This window comes from Tribolium castaneum, chromosome 4, assembly GCF_031307605.1.
Source record: "Tribolium castaneum strain GA2 chromosome 4, icTriCast1.1, whole genome shotgun sequence".
Classification (NCBI taxonomy): Eukaryota; Metazoa; Arthropoda; class Insecta; order Coleoptera; family Tenebrionidae; genus Tribolium; species Tribolium castaneum.
The window spans coordinates 947,798-972,895 of record NC_087397.1 but is presented as its reverse complement, the minus strand read 5'-3'; the positions used below and the strand labels follow the sequence as shown (position 1 = coordinate 972,895).

The 25,098-nt window shown below is 37.6% G+C and overlaps 3 protein-coding genes across 4 annotated transcripts in view; 1 reads left to right on the top strand and 2 right to left on the bottom strand.

Annotated features, from left to right (window-relative positions):
• Nucleotides 1–68: 68 nt before the first annotated feature.
• LOC660031 (E-cadherin-like protein) lies at nt 69–7,668 on the bottom strand. The gene is made up of 28 exons (XM_966295.5): nt 7,573–7,668; nt 7,048–7,236; nt 6,759–7,000; nt 6,605–6,709; nt 6,420–6,557; nt 6,244–6,375; nt 6,125–6,197; nt 5,798–6,078; nt 5,580–5,750; nt 5,335–5,534; nt 5,072–5,285; nt 4,849–5,021; nt 3,647–3,819; nt 3,436–3,601; nt 3,214–3,391; nt 3,015–3,165; nt 2,659–2,963; nt 2,379–2,612; nt 2,205–2,330; nt 1,945–2,154; nt 1,487–1,900; nt 1,348–1,440; nt 1,094–1,298; nt 930–1,042; nt 722–879; nt 475–675; nt 264–428; nt 69–218 (listed from the first exon to the last, which is right to left on the bottom strand). The coding sequence occupies exons 2-28, from the start codon at nt 7,220–7,222 to the stop codon at nt 134–136; spliced, it is 4,881 nt and encodes a 1,626-aa protein (XP_971388.3). The 5' UTR covers nt 7,223–7,236; nt 7,573–7,668; the 3' UTR covers nt 69–133.
• A 618-nt stretch (nt 7,669–8,286) lies between these two features.
• LOC659061 (lipid storage droplets surface-binding protein 1) lies at nt 8,287–11,489 on the top strand. The gene is made up of 8 exons (XM_961494.4): nt 8,287–8,445; nt 9,345–9,475; nt 9,526–9,711; nt 9,756–9,975; nt 10,020–10,198; nt 10,252–10,509; nt 10,743–10,853; nt 10,988–11,489. Coding segments are annotated over exons 1-8 (1,221 nt in total). The 5' UTR covers nt 8,287–8,444; the 3' UTR covers nt 11,123–11,489.
• Nucleotides 11,490–11,520: 31 nt separating this feature from the next.
• Cad87A (Cadherin 87A) overlaps nt 11,521–25,098 on the bottom strand; it is a 36,226-nt gene continuing 22,648 nt past the window's right edge. For both annotated transcript variants that reach the window (XM_008192213.3, XM_008192214.3), the window contains exons 3-23: nt 21,668–21,876; nt 21,487–21,615; nt 21,179–21,439; nt 20,933–21,125; nt 20,771–20,883; nt 20,397–20,594; nt 19,840–20,346; nt 17,085–17,405; nt 16,906–17,029; nt 16,567–16,856; nt 16,229–16,517; nt 15,131–15,964; nt 14,267–14,487; nt 14,027–14,224; nt 13,806–13,977; nt 13,138–13,754; nt 12,913–13,088; nt 12,504–12,863; nt 12,359–12,458; nt 12,149–12,307; nt 11,521–12,105 (exon numbers count right to left, since the gene is read on the bottom strand). In XM_008192213.3, coding sequence (XP_008190435.2) covers nt 11,950–12,105; nt 12,149–12,307; nt 12,359–12,458; nt 12,504–12,863; nt 12,913–13,088; nt 13,138–13,754; nt 13,806–13,977; nt 14,027–14,224; nt 14,267–14,487; nt 15,131–15,964; nt 16,229–16,517; nt 16,567–16,856; nt 16,906–17,029; nt 17,085–17,405; nt 19,840–20,346; nt 20,397–20,594; nt 20,771–20,883; nt 20,933–21,125; nt 21,179–21,439; nt 21,487–21,615; nt 21,668–21,876 — 5,627 coding nt within the window. In that variant the 3' untranslated portion in view covers nt 11,521–11,949. The remainder of the gene's footprint in view (nt 12,106–12,148; nt 12,308–12,358; nt 12,459–12,503; nt 12,864–12,912; nt 13,089–13,137; nt 13,755–13,805; nt 13,978–14,026; nt 14,225–14,266; nt 14,488–15,130; nt 15,965–16,228; nt 16,518–16,566; nt 16,857–16,905; nt 17,030–17,084; nt 17,406–19,839; nt 20,347–20,396; nt 20,595–20,770; nt 20,884–20,932; nt 21,126–21,178; nt 21,440–21,486; nt 21,616–21,667; nt 21,877–25,098) is intronic.

Genomic DNA, 25,098 nt, shown 5'->3' with positions numbered 1-25,098 from the left:
TGCGAACTCAAAAAACGCGAGTTCGATCCCTTGCGGGACCACATTTTTTTTCATCCGTAAATGGCAAATAGATCGTAACAGTAATTTTATTTACAAAAATACAATATGTACATCGATTTAACAATTACTTTAGTCAATCAAATGCTTCTTTCGTGTTGTCGTAATTAAACTTTTCGTCGTCTTCTACCCCTATTAGATCTGAATCCCCGCTCGTGACGCTACAAAAAAGTGAAAAAACGTTGCACCCTTTTTTAATTATTTACCTCCTCCGATCCACTTCTTTAGTATCAACTTCGTTGTTATAAACCGGATTAGAGCCCTCAATGGCGTGTTTGTTGGTGGTGGGAGCTGCCAGCCCTTGCCTGTTAAGTCCCGATTCTTGGGACCCGAACTTGGTGTTTGATAATTTTTGTATGCGTTGGCTGAGACTAAAACCAAACTTTTGGTATTTCGCACACGCGTTCATCGACTTACGCTCGCGTTCTTATGATAAAAGCAATCAAGAGAATGAGGCAGAGGGCTCCCAGGACCACCGATACTCCGATCAGCCACGCTTTCAGCGTCTCTTCCAGGTTTTCGGTGGTGTCCGAATCGGAGGAAAAACTCATCAGGAGCAAGCCCACTTTCAGGAACTCCTCTTTCAGGGACTGGAATTTGTCCACTTTGGTGACTTGTCTAAAAACTTTAACTTAAATTTTGTAACGTGTAACTGTACACTTACTTTAAAATTTCCGTTGCTTCTTTCGGTTGGTGTGATTTTGTGTCGAGGAAGAAAACAGGGACGATTGTTTGGTCGGTGTTTTCGTCAGCGTCTGAGTCTTTCTTAGGGTCTTCGACGGTTGTTGAGTAGTTAAACTGGGCTTCCAGTATGGTTTTAATCTGAAGAAAAGTTCCAAAAATTGGATTTTGTGCTACGGGTCGGTACTTACAGACGCGGTCGCATTTTGTACAACTTCTTGCTTGTTTTCAAATTTGAAATTTACGGTGTGTTTGGAAGTCACCAGGTAGATTTGAGCGGTGGCTCTGTCTATGTGATTTGGGTCTGTTTGAGATAAGGGATATTAGAAACTTATTACTGTGCCAAAAATTTTACCTTCGTCATGAACACTGAGGTTCAGTGTAAAATAGCCATCCATGCTGTCACTGACTTTGAAATTGTACTTAATGACACCGCTTTTCGGGTCCTCAATTTGGAAGTAATCCTTCACTGTGTCATTCGATAGACCTGAAGAGTGTGATTCTATGGAATCTATGGCATAAGTTAGCTGTCCTTGGCTCGTTGTATCGATATCGGTGGCCTAGCCGATCAGTTTTACCAATTTTACGAATTCAGACTAAAATACTTACAGAGATTTTAAGGACGTCGCCTGTGCCGGACGTGAGAATTGAAATGTACTCCTTCTGGTCAAACACTGGCAGTTCATCGTTCACATCTTGGACCTGAAGAAAACTTATAATTGTTGCAAAGTTCACACAAATGTTTTACATTTATCGTAAGCTGGAACTTGGTCTCTTCGTTGGCATTGGCATTAATGGTGTCTTTATTGGACGACTGTATGACCAAAGTGTAACTTTTCACTGTTTCGTAATCAAGCTTCGTCTTAAGTGTTACATTCCCGCTCTTTATGTCCAGATCGAAAGTCTTCTCGTTGCCCTCGCGCAACAAATAGTAAATATCCAGCCCGGTAATGTTAACATCAGGATACGAGGCATTTTCGACTTTGTAAAACTCCGTCAAGGAGTTTTCGTAAAAGTCGGCAGTGCCCTCATGGTCGTTGAAAACAGGATCTGTCTTATCCTGGTCAAAGAAATCAATTAGGAACGTACAGTTCTTCGAGTACGGTTTCTCCCCTGGCGCCATTTGACTCTCATCAGCGTCCAGATAAGCCATAACGGTCAGCTACAACCGAATTTTAATCCCAATCACAAATCTAAAAAAAGTACCGTGTAAGGTTTTGCCGTAAAACTACTCGTGCTCATCTGGAGTTGCGCCTGCGAGCCGTCCAGATTTGAAACTTTGAAGAGATTTTTCCCGCTACTGTCCTCAACCAATTTGAACAACATTGCATATTTGTCTTTTTGTTGGTCAGTGGCTGCAAGGTTGTTCAAAACGTCGTCGTTCCACATTTTCAACGATGAGTCTTTGTTTTGGGTCTGGAGTGTGACAATGAGTGACAAACAAACGTTTTAAACAACTATAGTACCGTTTTCAAATAATACTTGGTCCCATCTTCGGGGAATTTAAACTTCGGTTCCTCAAAATTGAATTTTGACACTTCCACTGAAACGGTCGATTCACTAGATAAGGCAGGATCGCCTAAATCAGTCGTCTGGAATTAAAAATTAACTCAAGCAAATCGTTCGGAGCCCATAGTTACGTTAATTGTAAATTTGAGAAAACCATAATTGTCCCGCAAATCGTCGTGGTTCAATACGAGAGTGGCTTCCTTCTGCGAGTCTGCAGTTTCAATAGTGAAGAGATCATCGGAGGTTTTTTCGCAATTTTTCAGACTTTCGTCCTGGCAGCGTTCGATGGCAGCGATCGCAAAGTTCATTTTTCCGTTATCGCCCGCATCCTTATCCTCGCCCTGAAGCTGTGTGCTAAGTGGGCCCTAGATTTTATCATAATTAAACGTAAAATCGCAACGCAAGTGTTACTTTTTTAGTGTTCTCGGTCAGTTTTGGCAAAGTTGTGGTAACAACAGTTGGGTAATTATCATTGACGTCTTTCAGTTTGATCGTTACTTTTGGTTGTGGGTCCACGGGGTTTGAGATTGGTCCTTGCTCAGTGGGATCGTCTATGCATCTAAGATCAAACGTAAACTCGGGATTTGTCTCTCGGTCCAAGGTGGCTCCAGATGATAAGTTGACTGTAATCCTGTTCTGGTCGTCAATTTTAAATCGGTTTGTCACGTCCGCACTTGTGGTGGATGAAAACGAACATTTTACGGTGTGGAACGGTTCTAAAAAAATATTTTGTTTGAGTTCAAACTAGAATGTGGGGAAGTTTTTACCGTCTCTGTCGCCATCGGTTGGTTTTAGCTCAAGCACCACAGCTCCGTTCTGGTCGCTGTGGTCGTCAAGCCCATTGTCTTCGAATATCTCTGTTTCCTGATTGCCTAGCTTTGGCGAGATGTCATTTTGGTCTTTGATGTCGATAGTTATCTAAAATTATTGCTGTGTTGAATGAACAATCAACGAAGTATTTATTACATCAATTGAGGTGTTGTGCTGGACGGCATCACTTGCCGTGACGGTGTAAGTAACATTGTAGGTGAAAATCCCTTCAGGTTTGTCCGAATCTATAACATCACCTTCTTGCAAACTGACAAACAGACTCCCTGTTTCTTTATCAATTGCAACCCAGTTGGGCGTTTTCTCGTCAACGGGCCTAAAACACTCTTTTTTTCGTTGTTCAACACTAAATTATCTCACTTTATGGAATAAGTGATGTTGTCTCCAACATCTTTATCGGTGGCTGTTATACTCCCAATGACAACTCCGGTCGCTGAATTTTCAGTGACTTGTTTTTTATCATTGGCATTGCCTGAGAACTCGGGACTGTTATCGTTTTTATCCCCGACTGTTATAGCAACTAGTGCTGGAAGAAACGTCCAGTAATCAATCCAAGACATGCCCAACTTACCAAAATCAGAACCGTCATTCTTGGCTTGGTTCTTGTCAGTCACCATCAAATAAACGTACAAACTATCAAATAATTCGTAATCTGGAGTGTTGCCTTTCTGGGTCTCGATGATCGTTAACTTGGCGGAAGCCTCATGGTTTGTTGTTCCAGCAACAGTTTCGACGTTAACGCAACTAACATTAAATTAAGCATTGAATTCTCAATAGTAAATGTAAATTGTATCAATTTTTACCAATTTGTACTCTGACTCATATTTTTAAAACACTGCGCGAATACGGTTACAGATGAAAGAAAAATGTTAGGAAAAAATTGTAGAGAATTAAATTTCCTACAAGAAGGTCTGCGAGACCATATATCTTTCTTCCACCATTTAGGCCCCAAAGTCGTTCAAAAAGGTTCAAGCGTCGCATTTGCTTCAGTTTGTCGGTGGTCAAGTATTGTAAAGTTAATTTGTGCCTCAACCGTTGAAGATAGAAATACGGTGTCGGGGACTTTTTTGTAGAAAATTTAATTCTCTACAACTTTGTTCCTTTCACTTTTTTTGTATCTTCAACCGTTTTCGCAGGTGGAACGAAAATTGATAATTCAAAGTGATAATATTTTTCGCAAAGGTTATTACAATCTGAGATAAAACTAAGTAAAAAAATCAAAAGCTACAGTTCAAAATTAAAGAGGGGGCACGAACGAGGTAAGTGTCATGAGAATGTGTCAGATATGGCAAAATTCTTCAAAAATAAGTCAAAAAACTGTAAAGTTTGGTAGAAAATGAATATGAATATGAATATGAAATGAATATAAATATTTGGAGCAAATAAACACGTGATTGAAGTTATATTCTTAGTTTCTTGTGAGAAACAATAAAAAAAATTGTCGAATTTTTGGATACTGCCATAAAAAAAATATCACTTAAAATTTTATTAAAAACGAACCAAAATTTCACTAAATTAGACCGAAATTTTTATAAATTCTGCGTTGTTTTAGATAAAATTGAAAAAAACTTTTTACAACAATACATTTTAGTTAAAATGTAATGTTATTTCTGCCTTTCTTGACCATTTTGGAGCTAAAAATATCAGTTTTTCTCAAGATTATGCTAGAAGAAATCGTACCACAAATGTAAATCCAAAATTAGCGTGTCTTTGCCTTTTTTGAACAAAATTTTTCGAAAATAAAATTTTTCTTCCTACAAGCACAATACGTACTGATATTTCGCGAAATCCTCATCCTTTATCCTGCGCGAGTTTTTAGTCGCGTAAGACTTGCTCCAGTCGATTGAAAATTCCAAATCTGCAGTCGTGTCCTCATCGGATGCGGTAATTGTAGCTTCGAGTTCTGTGCCATCATCCTGATTCTCGTCAATTTCGATTGACGAAGACTTAAAACAGCGCTTTAAACGCATCGGGAAATGGCCAAAAATCGACTTACAACAACCAGTTTTGGAGATTCGTCATTAACGTCCACTACTTCAATGGTTAATTGAGCCGTAGCTGTGTGGTTAACTAAATCAGTGGCCATGATCTGGATGAAGACTTCGTTCTGTTTCTCGTAGTCAAAAGCATCGTCTACTTTCGTGGTAATGTTCCCACCCAAGGCTTCAATCGTCAGGATATTGTTAGCCAAAGTTCCCAACAGTTCGTGCCTGTCATAAATTGTAAAACAACACTAGTCGAAAATATTATAATTACTACTTTAAACCAGCTGCTATATCTTCAGCGTCAGCATCAGTCGCTTGTATGAACGTAATCACATAGCCCAGAGGAACGTCTTCGGAAACCTTAATAACGTCAATATCTCCGAATTTTGGTGTTTCATCATTAATATCGTTCAGACTTATTCTAATGGGTACCATGTCTGCCATTGATAAGTTCTTGGTTCCTTTAGTGTGTAACTGGAACCAAAGTTAGGCAAGACTTAAAGCCAAACTTGACTTTACCTCCATTGTGATTATTCGCCACTCGGGTTGTTCAAAATCCAGTTTCTTTGAGTCTAGAATAGTTAGAGTAAGAGTTGTGTTTTCGTACCCGCGTCCAGGAATGATAGAAAAAGCGGTCAGAAAATCAGCTTTATCAGACGTCAGTTGTGTGGTGTAAATTGCGTTCTCTCCCTAATTAAAATGTGTGATTGATTAAAATTGAATAGTTTAGTACTTACAAAGTCGATATCAGACACTGATATTTTCGTATCTATTTCTGTGGCTCCTTCATCTATAGTTACGTTTAATTCCCTGATCTTGTCCGAATCGTCAATGTAAATTTTCGGGATATTGTCGTCAATATCTTCAATAATCAACAGAATTGAGTCGGTAGTTTTTGACTCCTCATCTCCCACTTCTGTAGCTGTTACATCGAAGGTGATTTGGTCAGTTCCAGCATCTCTGTCAATGGGGGCAATGGTAATAGTACCATCATTAGAGTCAATTTTAACGTAACCACCTGAAACCGTCTTTTTTGTATTGAACTAAACTAGTTACAGTCTTACTCGTGTCTTCGACACTGTAACTTATATCATTGTTGATTCCATAGTCACCATCTCGCGCTGACACTTGAGTTGTCTGAAAAATTGTGTTAGAAACTGAAACGAAACAATTATCACCGTACATAAGGCTGTTTTTCTGGTATTGTGATGGCTGATTGAAATTTTTCCCAAACTGGAGGTTTGTTGGGTATGTCATTGACTTGGACTATAATGGGGACACTTTTAACAGGAGTGGTTTCGTGACCAGCACCGTCCTAAAAAATCTATAAACACGACGAAATCAAACGCAAGAAACTACCTTTGCTTCCAAATGAAACGAGTATAAAATTGCATCGTCGTAGTTTAGTTGTTTTTTCAAAGTTAGGTAAACATCACTTGAGGTGGCTGTACTAGTTGGTGTTTCTTTGTATTTAAATTCGAATATGTCTTTTTCACCCTGTGACAAACGTATTATTGATTGTTTAATCAACTAAATGGTCGTACTCTTGTGCCAACGATGTTGTCAAAGTTCATTTTATCCAAAAATCCATCGGGGTCACTAACTTGGAAAATGCATTTTGAATTCTCAACTGAGTAATCCGTCAATTCCTATAAGAAAAATTAAGGAAACTGTTAAAAATCACGGGAATTAAATTACATCCATTTCGCAGTTAGAGGTAGTTAGAGTTGGGCTTTCGTCGTCCAAATTTTTGATCCCAACGATCAAAGTCCGACGACTGCCACCATCCATGATTTCCAGAGGGAAAAATTTACTGTCCACTTTTTCATAATCCAGTCTTTTTATCGTAATTTTGAATTCGTTAGCGTTGTCTCCCGGCTCCGATTTCGCGTCTAGTTTTTTCTCGCTGTCGTAGTCATTAATTTGGAGTGAGTTTTCAACTAAATGGGAAATTTTTAGTCGATGAATTTAATTTTCTCGTGTTTACCGTTAACAACTAAAACGGCAACCACACGGGGGCCGTCGTTGTCCTCATCTACTGTTACCGGTTGTCCTGATGGTGTTTCTTCGTCAAAGTGTACACCTTTCGACTGAGCATCTTTGAAGTCAAACGAAGAAACGTAGCGTAAAATTCCAAGAAACACCAAAAAGGTGAATCTCATTTTGGACAACAAAACTGGAAATGATTGATTGAATATTATTAACTGATGACGACTTTTAATCGCTTATCGTGAGATCGAATTCTGCTTCAGTAGTATCTTTTATCGCACCACCTTATCACAAACATTTGCAGTGATTGTTAATTTGGATAAAATCTCAAGGTCCGGGCTATATAGAGGTACAATGTTAAATATAATAATATTTTTTTTAAAGAAGTGTAAGGGGGTATGTCAAGATAATCCTATTTGATTTTATTTTGGATAAATATTTTAAAAAAATTGGTTCAAAAAGTGGATAAAAATTAGGACAATTACCAAATCAAAATTTAGTTAAGCCAAGTTAATTTACTTACTAAAACTCTCTTTCTACAGGTGAAGTATCACTTTGCAAAAGTTGCGATTTCAAGCGCGCGATTTCAACTGATAAAACGGAAAAATATTGATCATTTTTCTTTATTTTGGATTTAGCTGATTAGATAGAGTTTGGAGAGATAAAATTTTAACTGATTGGCACAAGTATCCTTTGCAAAATAATACCCGTTTAAGTATTAATTGTTTTCATTTTGTTGCTTTTGTAGATTTTAGCTCGGATTTTGGCGAACAGAACATATTGGCACATTTTTTTTTGTTAAAAAGTTTAAATAAATAAATTATAAATTCGTTATCACTTTTGTGACTCATCTTTATAAAGCTAAAGCTTTCAAAACAGTTGATTTATTAGTTATTGCTTTTTAAAATTCCACTGATAAAATAACTGATTATTAATTTTAGTACATTTTTAATTACACAATTAGTTAATTGCACATAAAATTATACCACTTTTGCTCAAGCAAAGTATGGAATTTTATTGATATCTTAGTCATAAAAAAAATAAAATAACGTTTCTAGAACATCGCACATTTATTGTTTTTTTTTAGTTTTACACTTAAATATAAACACTGAGAATTAATTAAATATATCTAAAGAGATGTTTTCCACAAGAAAATGTTTTCTTTTCGTGTTTGTTGTGAAATTACGAACGAAAAATATTACAAAATCCTTAATACGTTGTCTCCACCTTTTATACCGAAAATTGGCAATTTATTTTGAATATTTCGTGAGTGTTATCAAGAGTTCTATAAGGGCATCTAGAGTCATAGGTCTTCATGTATCACGTGGGTTACACGGATAAACACCATAAAGAATGATCAGTGTAAAGTGAACGCTGCTTCAGTTAACAGAAAAAAGTAAGTAGACTTTAAAATTTCGTTTAATTAAATTTTTTTTGATTTTCTACAATCCTTGGTCAGTTAATATCGGGTGTAGACAATTTTCAGATGCATTTTTGAAATCTAAATCTGTAACATTTATAAATCTATAATTATGCATTTAACAGATAAAGCATGTTCTATATTCTTATAACTCTGATTGCATTTTTATTTTTAAAATTTTGAATGGTGATAAAGTTAAAAACATGTACAGAAGTGTTAAGGAAAGCGGCTTAAGTACCAATCTGTTTCCAAAAAAATTAAATTAAATAATCTGAAGGTATTTCAACCAAAATTATTATAGGTGTTTCTATAAAAAATCACTAAAAAAATTTCATTTGCTTCTTATTGTTTTATTTTAATATTTTTTCAGTGTTAATTAAGAGCGAAAGTTCTTCCTATGTACCCTCTGAATTTTTATCGAGACGGTCTCAAAGTACGCTATAAGATAAAGCTAAACAGGATATAATTTACGATAAACACAAAAATTTAAAGTTGAATCACCAGAAGATGAACTATTGATCTTATTTTTAATCTCGTAGTTCCGTCTGTAAAAAACTGTAAATACTTATTTACCAATTAACTGTATTCATGTCAATGATTATTATTCATCTCGTAAACATTCATATGGAATTATGGCGTTATTTTTAACGTTGTCCATTTAAACAATTAAGATATAAGCTAATTAGTGCAACACTGTTTAAACAAATAAAATATTTTTTGACAATGCTGAACTTTACTCTTCGGCCAGCGCAATCAAGAAATTAAAAGACTTGTCATAAACAATTATTTATTTACCTTTAAAAATAACAGTACATTACAAATAAGTTTATTAATAGAATAGTACTTCAATTTTGTTAAAATTAAATGAAATTTAGTGACGGGCCACCAACTAGCCAAGAAAAAACCCTTCAAACTGAACAATCTAGAATCGGTGAATCGCATCACCACCTTGCCCATAGTTGAATCAGGATGGAATTTTGCCGAAGGCATCTACCACCGAATCAAAGTAAGAAAATCCCCACGAATTTCCCATTCATTACAAACGTAAAAATTTAGAAATCAAACAATTTGGTTTACTGGACTTTACAACAAGCCGAGTCTTCTCTACAAACTTGTGTCGAAACGGCTCTACCAACTATAGCTTTGTTTGAAACCCCGATCTCTTCCATCGACAAAATCCTATGCAAAGGCTTAGACGTGGTCGAACACCAAATTCCATCAATCGGCTTGCCTCCAGAAATGGTAACAGCGCCCACAGTTTTCACTTTTTTGACCGCCAGTTGCAGATTTACTGGAATACCAAGCAATACGTGAGCGATGTGAGCAGCAAAATCGTCAAACCAGTGCTCAAACGTGCCGATTCAGTCAAACAAATCGGCACTACGGTCCTGTCCAGCAAATACACCGAATTTGCAGCCAGTACTCTCGATGGTGCCTTAGATGTTGCCGATAAATACGTGGATAAGTACCTCCCAGCTGCTGTATACGATCCCCAGAACATTAATGGTACCAAACCCCCGAATTTGGCTCAAACTAACTCGAATTTTTAGAGCCGGAGATCAAAAAAAATGATGGGCCTGCAGGCCGTGCCTTGCAAACCATTCACCATGTGGGCCGTTTCTCCGGAAAGTTGCAGAGGAGACTCACTAAGCGAACGCTTGCCGAAGCTAAGGCTTTGAAGGAGCAAAGCGCTGAAGCTATCAATGTTCTGATCTATGTGGCCGAATTGGTAAACTATTTTCATGTTTGTGGGGGAATGTTTTGTGGAAAATTGTATTTTAGATTGCAACAGACCCCAAGCTTGCCTTTGCCAAAGGCAAGGAACTGTGGGCGAGTCTGAGCAAGGACGAGCCTGAAAACCAGGCACGTCCTGAAAACTTGGAGCAGTTGATTGTGCTACTGACTCGCGAGTCCGCCCGTAGAGTGGTTCATTTGATTAACTTCACCAGTGCCGTCATCAGTAAAGTGCCCAAGCAAATCACCAACTCCTTCCTGGCCACTCTGTCGATTTTCCTGCACTTTGCCGACTCCATGGTCAAGGTAATTATCGGCGAGGAATGTGCAATGAAATAAAACTACTATATTGTGCACCAACTTGTTTGTAATATAGTAGTTTTATTTGCAGTGTGATCGCAGACCGGGTGCTAATAGAACCAAAGCTTCGCACGTTATTTTAACTAGCGCTTTACGGATTCATTTGATAATCGTCGGTTGCTTTCGATTACAAAACGACTCTTTTTGACGATCGATAGTGATTTGCTTTACTTTCTCAGAGTGTCCATTTGGAGGGGGTTCAGCAAGCTCTCGTCACTACTCTCAAATATCAGGCACACCATTTTACGCTGTTGCTTAAGCAAATAAACATTTACTTCACTGATATTTTGGTAAGTTGATATCATTCTCGAAGCTTTCCTTGGTTCTATTGGCTATCTATGAGTACTAGCAATCTGATACTCTTATCTAAATTTTTTACTGATCAATATCTTAAGTAGCGCACTAATTAAATAATTGTTTGCAGGACAATGTTGCGCAATCCTTGGTTGAAGTACCCGAAACACAAAAATCTGCCCTTGAAGTACCAAAAATCAAACTGCAACTAAGAGCAGTCAATAGAATTAATAACTCAAATGGAGTCGACTCCAACTCCAATTAATTGTAAGTCTAGGCGTAGTTTAGGTAGGTATGTACAGTCACAATCTAAATGAATGACACCCCTAAAACCTAGCCACAATGTGTTAGTTTGTAACACCAGCTAGATATTGTGTAAACTAGCTGGGCAGTTGGTAAACAAAATAGTTTATTGAAACTATGGTAGGGGTTTTGATTGTGACTGTACCCATTTTGCAACGTATTATCTTATTTAGACTATAATTCTTTGTAACGGCTAATTAGGGTAACAATACTTTGACGTTCAATCCTTTATTTAAATAATCTTACATTGTAGGGTCCGTATATTACTATGCATTACAATAAATAAAAACTCCTTGTGTAAGCAATATAAATAAAACGTGATCAGCCTTTTCGTGGTGTTTTTTTGAAATGAAAGACAAGTTCCAGTTTGTGTAAAATCTATTCATTCAATAATTACAGTAAAAAAATAAATAAAAAGACATTCTTTCCTAACATTAACGCAATACAACGGTCTAGAAAACGTATAAACTGATATGGCCCTCAGTAATGTGTCGGTTAACCCTAACTAAAAAATCGCTGATTAATTTAAGAAATAGTTACGTCACAATCGAATAACAGGGTTCCAGATCCAGTCAGATAATCTACTCAGTATTCAGGTAACGGTACGTAACTTTGAATAGAAACTTTGTAGATATCACTCGTAGAAAAACTGTCTTGATTCAGAAAGAACCGCCAATGTAACACAAAGTGGAAAAAAATCGATCAAACGGTATTTACATAGCAGTCCCTTCATAAATCACTATTGTCATCACTTTCGCACTAGTCACAGATATTTTTATCAACCTAAGTCTAAATTAGTTCGGCTACGTATTCGGGCTGTCCAGCCTGGTTAATGGTCAGTTCGGAGCCTTTAAATCTCGTCCGGTACGAGCCATAATCATCGTTACTCATCCGCTCTGGCACTTGGAAAGTCGAGCCTTGGAAGCCCATTGCAGCTTCATAAAACTAGACCAAAATCATTAAAGAAATAAAACGGGAAAGTAGTTACATTTGGGGCCCCTCTTAGGGAACTGTGCGAACTGTCAGTCTGATGGGGCACTCCGGACAAGGTCGCATAATCGGCCAAATCATCGGCTAGTGATCTCGAAGCAATGTGGGCAGAGCCACGCCGGTTTGGGTGCTGGATTGTGGCATAGGTATTATCGTCCTGCAACCAAACAATGAAAACTGTTCCGTACCGTGTTACGTTACCACTCACAGGAATAAAATCGTCGCTGTTTCTTCGGCCCAAGACGTTCTGTTCCGGCTCGTTAAACACTTGCATTGTCAGTTCTTGTTCCTCGTAAATTTTCAATTTCCTTGAAAAAGGTGTCAACTAGCGATTAACTACAAATGGGACTTACTGTTCGATCCATAAGGGATTTTCGGTGGTGTTCAAATCGTCGATTATGGCCTTTTTAATCAAAGCGTCTTTTTTCTTAAGATCAGTGGGTGAGATAACCCAGTGCCGCAAACAACAACAAACGATTATAAATGTTATAACACCGACAAAAAGCACAATGAGGAGGGCAATAAGCGCCGCCAGAGCGGGATCGAAGGACTCGTCCTTCTCCATTACGAACGCCGGGACCACGTTTTCGATGGCAAACCCGGCGTAGTAATCCTTCAGGAAGTCGTATTTCGAATCAATTATTTTCAGGACTTCGGGGACCGGTAGTATGTTTTGAGTGAGCGGGTCTACCACCAAAATGTACATATCCGACCTGGAAAAACCACTGTCACGTCCGTCATTACCTAATAGTGACCACACACCATTCCTCATTTTTGTAGCCGTTGTCATCGGTGTGGTACCTGATTTCGTCGATAATGACAAGACTTTGCGTGGCATTGCTCAGTTCGGCCACAATTTCGTCTCGTTCTCGCACAACTTCGTCGGAAGGTCGCGACAAAATGACCCGGATTAGCTGCTCGGGCTCGAAAATCCACACCTGGAATAAAACACTAGATAAAAATAGTTTTGGTTTTTTGAATTTATACATGGACTTGTGTGTAAGCCTCGCGTTCCGGGAAGGCGTTCTCCCGTGCGATTATGTCGACAACGAAGCGGTGTTGGTTGTTTTCGGCCAAGTAATTGGCCGTGCACATCTCGCCCTTGTCTGTGATGTTGAAAGGTGAGGGTATGATCGAGCCTGAGCTTTTGTTGGATCCGTATTTGTACAAGTTTGCCGCTTTGATGTAGTAGGTCAGAGAGCCGTTCGGGCCCAAGTCTGGATCAAACGCCGTTACGTTCGTCACAAAGTCGTTGATTTCGGCCATTGCGTTTACGGCCGAGTAGTAAATCGCTTGCTCAAAAACGGGCACGTTGTCGTTTAGGTCGGTTATGGTCACCGTGATTTTAGCGATGCTGCTGTCGTGGATTATGTCCGCTTCGGCCAACTTTTCCCGGTCTTGGGGCGAGATGTAGTAATCTGCGTCGTTGGTCGCGATGATGTACAAGTTGTATTCGTCTTGGCGCTCCCGATCGAACGATTTGTTCGCGTATAAATAGCCCTCGGTCTTGTCGAGGCGGAAATCGCCGTTTTCGTTACCTCTCAGAAAGTAGTAGTAGACTTTGGCGTGATTTCCTTCGTCTCGATCCAGAGCTTTGACTTGGCCTGAAATGATGTGTCGGTGCTCGAATAACATGACGTGTTTTGTGCATTTACCGATTCTGACACCACTTTTATCATTCTCAGTCACGTAAAAGTGGTACGGATTCGCTGAATGCGAATCCGGGAATTCCGGGCGGTTGTCGTTCGTGTCGACTAACAGAATGGTTAAGTAGCGCAAAGTCTCGAACCATTTGGGCGAACCGTGGTCCCTGGCAACTAAAACCAACTAACAATTTGCCAAGTTAATTTTTATTCACATCGCTGTGGATTATTACCTCGTATTTGGATGTTTCCTCCCGGTCTAGGAATTTTTTGCTCCTCAGTTCGCCCGTGTTGGCGTCTATGGAAAATTCGTTCGTTTCTTGAACGTTTTCCCCGTCCACTTTCAAATGATATGTGATTCTTCCGTTTTCGTTCTCGTCTTTATCAGTCGCTTTGACTGTCATGACTAGATAATTTTCCACAGCTGCGTTCTGAAATTTCGGTCAGGTTGGTCCTAAAAAATTGTTCCTTACCTCGGTTATTTCGACTGTGGCGTTCGGTAGGAACGGTATAATAAAGTCGGGCCGATGTTCGTTCACATTCAGAACCTGTACATTTATAACCGCACGGTCAAATAATTGACCGTTTCCTCCCCCATCTCGAGCTTCTATGACAAGATGAAAGTTTCTTTTTTGGCCTAAGAGGGATTTATGCGGGTAGAGGATTCCCGTCTCGACCCCGAGCAAAAATACGTCTGCAACATTTTATTTATTTAACACGCAATTTTAAGTGATGACAGGGCGAAAAAAGTGCATCAGCCATTCCATTTTTACGGACGGGACACCAGGTTTTAGATTTTGGCACGAACAGGACAAAGAATACAAACTGATGACGGACGGGACACAAAACTATTTTTCAAATAACAGGTGAAACCTGCTGAAACTTTTGAAAAATAAAGCAATGTGCTACGACTTCTGATTAATTCACTTTTTCTTTACACATGACGGACGGGACAAAAAAATTGTGTGTGAAATCAGCTCTAAAAATTTATTCAGACAGGTTTTAATTACTAAGGATATTAATAATAGACAGTGGAAATTAAAAATTCTTCAACGTAAAAATAAGAACAACATTGTATGTTTGCGATAACGGACGGGACAGCAAAAGTTATGAAGATAAAAACGTAATATTACTAATCCATTTACTTGCTCTTCAATGAATTACTTCAATTTAAACGATAAACCGAATCATATGTTTTAAAATAAACTGAATTAAAATCATTCTGAATGCATTTTTCCTGGAATGGCTCGCATGCAATTTTAATTCCGCCGACCCTTGGTTTCGGATTCGGCGTAAAAAGTCCAATTACAGTGGTATTTTTATAAGGGTGGGCTTACCGTTGTCGTTTCCTCCAATAATATCATAATGAATGTTTCCGTTAATGCCACTATCTTCATCAGTGGCATTTACTTGCAATAATGGCTGTGGAGGGTTGAGTCTCACGTTTTCTATTACGGTCACGTTATATTCGCTTTGATTAAATTTGGGCGCGTTATCGTTAACATCCAAGATGTTGATATTAACGGGCACCGTGACCGATCTTTTAAAACCGTGTGGGGCCCCATCACTAGCCACCACTTGAATGACGGTCTCGTTGATCTTCTCATGATCCAAAAAGTTGGAATTGGCCACTGTGATAACCCCCGTATCGGGTGTTATTTCGAAATTCTCGCTATGCTCTCCCGTCAATTCATAATTTAGTTTGCCGTAATCCCCCGAGTCGGCATCTGTCGCTTTAACTTGCACGACAAAAGTACCGTTCGGCGAGTTTTCATAGATGCTCGCTTTATAATTTTTTTCCGAGAAAATGGGATCGTTGTCGTTGAGATTTATCACTTTGACAAACACACTCGCAGAAGTATTTAGTTGGGGAATACCGGAATCGAACGCCAGGATTGTGAAATTTAGTTGCGGCGTTTTTTCGTAGTCGATTTGTTTCCTAATCTGGACGATTCCAGTGCCGTTGTTGATTTCAAAATACTCATTTTCGGGGAGGATAGCGTAACCGGCGATGTCTGAACCATCATCGATCGCTTTGTAAGTTGCAACAATCGTTCCAACGGGCTGTTCTTCTTTCAGCTCGAGAGTATAAAGAGGGGTTTCGGGCGTCCATGGGGGCAAAAACACCGGCGGAGAGTCGTTCACGTCAGTGATCGTGATGATCAATAAGCCTGCAAGTATATCGAAGGAGAGACATCAAAACTTTTGATGAGCAAAAAACCGCATTTTTCACAGAGATAGTGGACCCTCTTCGCAAGAAAACCGAGCGCTCCGATCTACATATTCCCATTCAAATTTCGGGCAGAGGCAAATAACGCATTTGTATTTATTATATAGCCTTATCTCTATTGTTATTCATAAATTGAAGTAGCCAATTTTATCAGTGAAAATAAATGATTAATCTCGCAGATTTTGTTTTAATTATTGGCCTTTACCTTCTCCTTGTTGCACGGTGGGGGCCGTAATATCCGTCACAAGGACCGTAATCCTGACGATCGCCGCGACGTCCCTTTGAAGTTTATTCAACACCGTAACTTTTCCGGTGGTTTTATCGACCGAAAAAAAGCCACGATAAACATCATCATTAAAAACTTCGTTCCCATGCTTATCCAGGGCTGTAATGGGTTCAGTCGCAGCGAAATTCAAAGCTTCCGTGGAGTTAACATCGGGATCTAAGGCGATTAGTGTATGGACTACACTTCCGATTGGAGCATCTTCCATAATCTGTAAACCAGTAATGAGCGAATGTTGTGCGATGATAAACTGGCATTACTTCGGCTTTTTGGGTGGTGGGCACAAAGTAGGGCATTTTGTCGTTTGTATTGATGATGTTAGCTGTCAGAGTCGTGGTTCCAGTGAGAGGAGGCTCTCCGTGATCCCTCGCTATAATTTCAATGTTGTAAGTATTGCGCCGATCGAAATCCAGTTTGGAAGCGACCACAACAACACCTGTTGTGTTATCAATTTGAAAGTCGTCGTAAGCTCCCTTTTGAATGGAGTATTCGATTTCGGCGTTTGATCCCGTATCCATATCATTAGCTTGCAATTGGATGATGCTTGATCCTGATGGAAAAATATAACACAAAGAAAACTCAACCATGGATTTTATTACCAATAGTGACATCCTCGGCAATCGCAACAACGTAATTCTCCTTCGTAAAGATGGGATGGTTGTTATTGACGTCTCGTATCGTGATGTTAACTAGGGACGTAGTTGTAAAAGTACCGTCACTTGCCTTTAATCCGAGTTAAGTGTAAGCAAAAGCTTGGCAGTGCATACGAGCGTCTTACCATTACAGTCAATAAAATAACGTTTTCGGTGTCGTTACTGACGTCAACTCCTTTACTGTTTGAGATTCGGATTTTGCCCAAATTGGGTTCGATGCTAAACAAGCCTTCGTCGTTGCCGGAAATAATCGAATAAGTAACGTGAGACGTTTTGTCGGCATCCACGGCTTCGATTATAAGATCGGGATCGAATCGAACGGCCCCCTCGTTAATAAAAGCCCGATATATCGATTGGGTGAACACGGGCGCGTTGTCGTTATTATCAGTGAGGAGGATTTTTAAAGGCACTTTCGTGGTCTGGCCCTTGCCATCGTCGTCCGTCGCCTTCAGAAATTAAGCGATCAGCAATAATCAGTACAAAATGATCAGTATAATACATTTTTGCACAATAAAAAACTACAAAAGGTCGGCATAATATATTTTGTACAGTGAAAAAAAAAAATGACAAATAAAGCACGCATAGTATTTTATTAAAATTTGGTCAGCATAAAGTGCCTGTTAAAAAATCGCATATATTAAACGATTAAATGCAAAAACATAGAACACGAAATGTGAAATTCTAGACTCGCATTTATCATTTTACTATGCATTTATTATCTTTACTGTGCATTTATTATGTTCACTGAGCATTTATTATTTTTACTGTTCATTTATTATTTTACTAAGCATTTATTATTATTTTTACTATGCATTTATTATTTTACTGGGCATTTATTATTATTTTTACTATGCATTTATTATCTTTACTGTGCATTTATTATGTTCACTGTGCATTTATTATGTTCACTGAGCATTTATTATTTTTACTGTTCAGTTATTATTTTAACTATGCATTTATTATTTTTACTGAGCATTTATTATTTTTACTATGCATTTATTATTTTACTGGGCATTTATTATTTTCACTGAGCATTTATTATTTTACTAAGCATTTATTATTATTTTTACTATGCATTTATTACCTTTACTGTGCATTTATTATGTTCACTGAGCATTTATTATTTTTACTGTTCATTTATTATTTTACTGGGCATTTATTATTTTACTAAGCATTTATTATTATTTTTACTGTGCATTTATTATTTTATTCTTCGACACTGTCAAAATTTCCGATTTTTCTCCTGTGTAAGGCAGTTTTCACTCGTGGTTTGATAATTCACTTGTGAAATAAAACGTCCGATTTATACTCAAACTCGTTAAATAAATAATTATTACTATGCATTTATTATTTTCCCAAAACCCTCACGAAAATAGAACTTTCCATGGTTACTTGTAGTCAAGAAAACAGTTTCGTACTTTGTCAAAAAAATACTTTACTGACTCATTTGAAAAAAATACAAGAAATCACTTTCATGCTTTGAGGAGAAAATACTTTACCTAACTTATTCGAAAAAAATACAAATTTAAATAACAATTTAATTATTGAACGTTTTATTTACTATTTTTAAATATTGAAATTAGAGGTACAGTTGCTAATATTAGAGAAATTTATATTTGGAAAATTAGTCACTTGTTCAAACGATATAAAAATTATTTAAAATTTCCTTGATATTTTGTTTCATTTTAAGCGGTCTCTGGAAAAATCGTATACATGACACATCAAAAAAAAGTCTTTACACGACTCGGCTATTGAAATAAAGTGTAAAAAACCACTTTCTTTACTTGATATGTAATATACTATTACTATGCATTTATTATTTTTACTGAGCGTTTATTATTTTTACTGGGCATTTATTATTTTCACGGAGCATTTATTATTTTACTAAGCATTATTATTATTATTTTTACTGTGCATTTATTGATTTATTCTTCGACACCGTCAAAATTTACGGTTTTTCTCCTGTGTAGGGCAGTTTTGACGGTGGTTTTAGATGTATATTACATAGTTTTTTTTCTTTTTATATTATATCACTTATTTATTCTTCGACACTGTCAAAATTTCCTGTGTAAGTCAAAATTTCCTGTGTAAGCATTTCTCAATACGAAACGTCAGATTATTTTTACCAGATTTAAAGCAATTCGAAAAATAAAATGTTGTATTCAACTCGTTTTCGTGTAAATCGGTTCATTTTTTTCACCTCGTGAATGATAAACCACTCGTGGTTTGATAATTCATTTGTGAAAAAAAACGTCCGATTTACACTCAAACTCGTTAAATAAATAACTATTACTATGTATTTATTATTTCCCAAAACCCTCACGAAAATAGAACTTTCCATAGTTACTTGTAGTCAAGAAAACTGTTTCGTACTTTGGCAAAAAATACTTTACTGACTCATTTGAAAAAAAAAATACAAGAAAACACTTACGTGCCTTGAGAAGAAAATACTTTACCTAACTTATTTGAAAAAAATACAAATTTAAATAACAAATTAATTATTGAACAGTTTTATTTACTATTTTTAAATATTGAAATTAAAGGTACAGTTACTAATATTAGAGAAATTTATATTTGGCAAATTAATCAATTAGTTTCATTTTTAAGTTTCGGTAAAAATCGTATACATGACACATGAAGAAAGTGTCTTTACACGACTCGATTATTGAAATAAAGTGTAAAGTTCCACTTTCTTCACTTGTTATGTAATATACTATCACTATGCATTTATTATTTTACTATGCATTTATTACTTTACTATACATTTATTATATTTTCTGAACATTTATTATTTTTTCTAAACATTTATTATTTTATTGTACATTTAATTTGTGCCGCTTACAAACGCGTTAAATGCGAAATTTCGCGTGCACTACTCACGATAAACTGCAAATGATACTCCGCCTTGTCCTCGAAATCCAGACATGGTTTTTTCCCTGGATGTTCACACTCGGCCACGGCCACAGTCCCTGTCCTGTTGTGAACAACAAACCGTTCGCTACCACTGCCTGAAATATGGTAAAAAATGCCATCTTCTCCAAACTTCCCGCTGTCTCTATCCCGTGCTGTTATTGTTATGATTGGAGTTCCGGGCGAAGAGACTTCCGAAATAGCCGTCGAGTATCCGTCTTGATCGAAAGTTGGGGCATTATCGTTAATATCGCTCACCGAGACCGTGACAGTGGCCGTCGACGACAGCTTTTCCTCCGTGTACAGTTCCTTGGCCAACGCCAAAATGATGAATTTCCTCTGATTCAAGTCTTCATAATCCAGCGAACTGTTGGCGACCCGGATTGTGACGGCCGATGAACCGATCACCGTTTTCGGTTCGATTGAAAATGCAGACGATATGTCGTTCAGTTGGAGGGAAAAAACCGAATTGTTTCCCTAAGGAGGAGGAAAAGCCAAATCTTTGCGCACTAATCTAATCGACTTACTTCGTCCGGATCGGTTACCACCATTTCCAAGCCCGGCAACGGTGAACCTTCGGAGATGTTCTCCGGAATTTGCACGAAGTATTCGCGCTTGTTGAAGGCCGGTGGCTCGTCGTTCACGTCTTTAATTTTTATCAGCACTTCGGCGTTTGTCACCGTCGACGGGTCGGTGCCTTTTATGCCGTCCACCAGCTCGTGGGCCTGAAAACTCGCATTTTGCAATTTGCTGCTAATAATAGCAACAATAGTTGCCCTCAAAGCTGGGATATTGATTCGGGTATTATTACACAAGTTAAATATCGAATGCCGAGTTGGATTAATTATAAAACCGTTGATTGCACTGTGTTTCAATTTACAATTTTAAAGAATGAAATTACCTTAACGTTTAGAGTTAATAAGCCGTCTGGATTGTTGACGGCTTCCTTGTCCAGGGGTCTGGCGGTCCGCAGCTCCCCGGTAACCGCGTCCAGGATGAAATAATCCATGGGATCTAAACCAAACAGCTGGAATTTGCACAAATAAAATAACTCGAGTCATACTGTTAATGAGTTCATAGACGATCTTCCTTGGAACCCCTCTGTCTCCGTCTTCCGCATGGATCGTCATGACCAGACTGTTAATAGTCGCGTTTTCACTCATTTCCGCTACTAAATTACCGATGAAACGAGGCGGAGTGTCTTGAACATCCCCGATGTTAACTGTAACGCTCGTGCTACTGCTCAGCTCTCCGTCCTGCAGGAATTTACAATCAAAACTTAAAAAAAACCGTTTTTGCCGCGTCATACTGTGGCTTTGAGCAGGAACTGGTGCTTGTCCTGCTGGGTGTAGTTGACTTTCCTTCTTAAAACTATAGCACCGTGGTAGGAATTCTGGGCCGATTGGAGCGTCTCCACTTGGAAAAAATCGCAAGCGTTCTGGTATTCGGGCAAGTTGATGCATTCTACTTCCAAATTGGCACCGGTAGTGTCCTTGTCCTCCACAAAAATTTTGGAGAAAATTGTCGTACCGACTGTGGTATCCTCGTGTGCTAGGATATCATAAGGTGCCTAAAATCGCCGATTAAACACGTTGCTCACAAAAATCACACACTCACGTCTATAAAATCTGGAGCGTTATCATTCTCGTCTAGGATAATTATGTTGGCAGGAACTGACACCATGTTATTTCTGCCGCCTTCAACTTCATCCTCAATACTCACAATCACGTTTAAAGTGGAATTTGTCTGGTTAAAAAATTGAATGGAGTTAAGTTTAAAAGTGTGAATGTGTACACACCTCATAATCCAGAGGTTTAACAACGGTAACAGCTCCCGTGTTGCGATTAACTTTTAAAACGTCAGTTCCTTCGAGATTAAAATGTACAGTACTGTTTTCAGGATCTGATCCTTCTAAAGTGTAGACGACGCTACCTACTGGAGTTTTTTCCGATAAGGCTAAATTGTTTATGTCCATTGAGAACACGGGGGGTAAATTGGCACTGCATCCTAAAACAGTGTGATCAGCTAATTGTTTGAATCACCCTGTATCGAGATAATGAAACACAAATTTGTGAGCATTGTCGTATAAAAAGTAATTAACTAATTAGATGTAGCAGCGGAGTTGGGGCCAAAAACGCAATGAAAACAAAACGGCATTAGTGTTGGAAAAACGACACCTAAAACTTTATTAATTATTATTAGCAACACACTGCATCACAGCTGTGGCAAAAACTTTGTCCTGTTCAGCGTCCGCAGCTTTGTAAAAATTACCGGTAATTGGGTTTTTTGAATGTGTAACGAAATTTGGAGTCAAGAATCATTAACTCGGCTCGTTACAAGAGAGAAGAGTAATTATTAAACTACACACCCGCGAAATGGGCGCAATGGGGTTAGTGAGTTAGAGATGTTTTCGGAGTTTACAACAAATGGAAGTTAATTAGAGGAATGCGAAATCGATGCAAAAATCTCGGCGGAGAAGAGTGATGTTAGCAAATGTTTTCTTCTAATTAATAAAAATAAATTGTGTAGTTCATCACTTTTTCCTAATTAATTTCTCCCCGAGCTGTCAATTTATCCAATTGTGTTGGAGTTATCAGTGCCGTTGTTAACAATACAAGAGACAAGTAATAAATAGCGGTCGACAGAATCGACTGGATGACTTCCTCGATGATTACATCAGGCGATAGGAGCACACCACCGACAACGTCTCGAATCTAACAAAGACAAACTCAGGACGGCATGTCAAGCAGGATGGCAAGCAGGTCAGCCGGAACAACAAGCAGCAGGATTATAGCACCACACTCACCGGGATTACATTACTGATACTGTTGATGGAGGGGGGCGGCGGAAGTCGAGAGGACTGAATACAAATGCACAGCTTTACTGGCGACCGGTAACGACTTCACTTCCTGCTGATGCCGCTACCTTCGCTGCTGCTTACACTAATTGAATAGAAAAACCTACCCTTTCTCGGAACCAATTCGACGCTTTGCGAAAAGAAAAGACACGAGATTTTTCATAGATTGTTTCAAAGAGCAAATGCTCTTCCCTCATCCGGCAAATCGGCGGCGCCTTTATTGGCTAAATTCTGCGTTTGAACGATTTGCACTCTTAATTTTCGAGAGTGGAAAGTAAGGCTTGAATGTACATTTCTTGCCAGAAAACAAAGAACCAATATTCTTTAAGTTTGTATTAGCCAGTCGTGTATTCAGAAATTTCGTCCAAAGGAAACGGCTTTTAAGTTAAATATTATTAAGGGCCTTTCTTAAAATTCGAAATAAATTTGTATTGTTAAAAATAGAAATATTTGACGCCCTGAAACCTTTTTTCCTAAATTACGAAATTGAATTATATCTTAAATAAATTTTAAACATCCTACCTTCCTAATTTAATCTTACTTTGAATTTATTATTATTATTATTATTATTATTATTATTATTATTATTATTATTATTATTATTATTATTATTATTATTATTATTATTATTATTATTATTATTATTATTGTTATTTAGAATGTAATGTTTCAATTTATTAGTATTTCTCTTTTCCAGTTCTATAGTTTTTTCTGTTTCTTTGTTTTTCACTCGCTACTTCTTCAGAATTTCAGGCTCAATTTTTTTTTGGAGTTTTTATAGTTTGACAGCGTTAAAGGTCCTTTGTCAGTCTATGAACTTAATTTTTGAAAATATACATTCTCTAATTCTATATTAAATTCTTTTTTGATTTTAAACAATTTTTGTATCAGCCTTGATTTTGGAATCAAAAAATATTTTACGTGGAAGTGTCAAAATTCCAGTGTTCACCAATTGTTAATTTTGATTTTAAAAATTTATTTATTGTAATTGTTATAATTTTTCCAAACCGACCGTGTAGATTTTAATTAGTTGTGTGAAAGTCCTTTTCTAAGATTCTTAAAGTTTTTTTTTATAAATTAAAAAAAGTGTTTTCCTCAAAAAAATCAAATTATTTCAAAATCTTAGCCGACCATTTTATTCGCATCCAAAGTGGTGAGAAAGACCGGCCCTAGAACTGGTTTCATTTGTCCTAGGAATTAGTAATTGACCAATAAAAATATAAAAATCACCTCCTACTTGTTTATCTGCTGCACAAAAAACTGCAAGACGATTGAAGCGTTTGTCATTGGATATCGGGGAGGGGATTGCACTCCCAACTGTAAAACCGACCAATCATAAGGCGATTAAAACCGAGCAAAAAACTGTTGTTTGATTATTTTGCGAATGTCGGCCAAACCATCTGGAATTCCGCTATTTTCCAATAAAATTTTAAGTTTTCTATTACACTTGGGTTCAAAAATCGTGGATAAATTGTGGATTGATTACTTTTTGATAAAGAATGATTCTCGCAATTAGTTCGTGTTTAAACTCAAACAGTTCGCAAGTTTTTCAACAAAAACTCCCTCACAAAACTCAAAAATGTACCAAATTAAGTCAAAAATATTTATGTTTTTATATAGACAATTTAATAATAATTAACAATAATTTCAACAAAACTATAAATAATTTTAAAGATGTATATTTTTGCAAATTGTGTGTCTGCTTATTGAAGTCCTTTTGAGTGTGTGGTGTCGTTGTTTAGCATAAATAGGAAATGAAATAGTGCCGACTCAAAACATTGGTTTACGCTTTACGCGCTTTCGCACCGTGGCATGGGAGCAAAAAGAGCAATCGATATGACATTAGAGAAGTGAGACAATCTTAATCTTACTAGCATCCTCCCCCAACACATGGTATCGCAGATAATCCGACTCCACGGTTATAGAAACGGAGATTGTTGTAGTACATGATTTCATTAGAAAATTAATTTGTTATTTATTTACGCGCGAGTCAGCCAAGCGAAACTGTAATCGTGTTGCGATTGTTAACTCTATATAAATTATAATTATATTTGCGATTATAAGGGTGTCAAATTCAGTTTCGTCAAAGTTTTGTATTGGAGACTGTAATTTGTAATCACCATGCATAGAGTTTGTCAGCGGCGTTTAGAGTTTATCGATTACATTTAAAATTCATGAGAAGTGTTTTACATCAATATATGCATGATAGAAATAAATATTTGCGTAAAATTTATGCATGGAATTTCGATTTGCAGCACAATAATATTCCATTTCTCGTCCCCGGATTAAAAATCGTGCCGTCACAACTCATTCCGGGAGTCTTACACGGCATTACAAGTATAAAAATTAAATTCAGGCCTTCGATGAGTAAA

What these genes read in the sequence shown, in the direction of transcription:
- LOC660031 (XM_966295.5), bottom strand. Translation starts at nt 7,222, where the DNA reads ATGAGATTCACCTTTTTGGTGTTTCTTGGAATTTTACGCTACGTTTCT. An exon ending in TTCTCAAATTTACAATTAAC is followed by an intron (nt 2,331 to 2,378) that starts GTAACTATGGGC and finishes TTTTAATTCCAG; the next exon opens with ACGACTGATTTAGGCGATCC. An exon ending in TTTATCATAAGAACGCGAGC is followed by an intron (nt 429 to 474) that starts GTAAGTCGATGA and finishes GTTTGGTTTTAG; the next exon opens with TCTCAGCCAACGCATACAAA.
- LOC659061 (XM_961494.4), top strand. An exon ending in GCATCTACCACCGAATCAAA is followed by an intron (nt 9,476 to 9,525) that starts GTAAGAAAATCC and finishes GTAAAAATTTAG; the next exon opens with AAATCAAACAATTTGGTTTA. An exon ending in TGATCTATGTGGCCGAATTG is followed by an intron (nt 10,199 to 10,251) that starts GTAAACTATTTT and finishes ATTGTATTTTAG; the next exon opens with ATTGCAACAGACCCCAAGCT.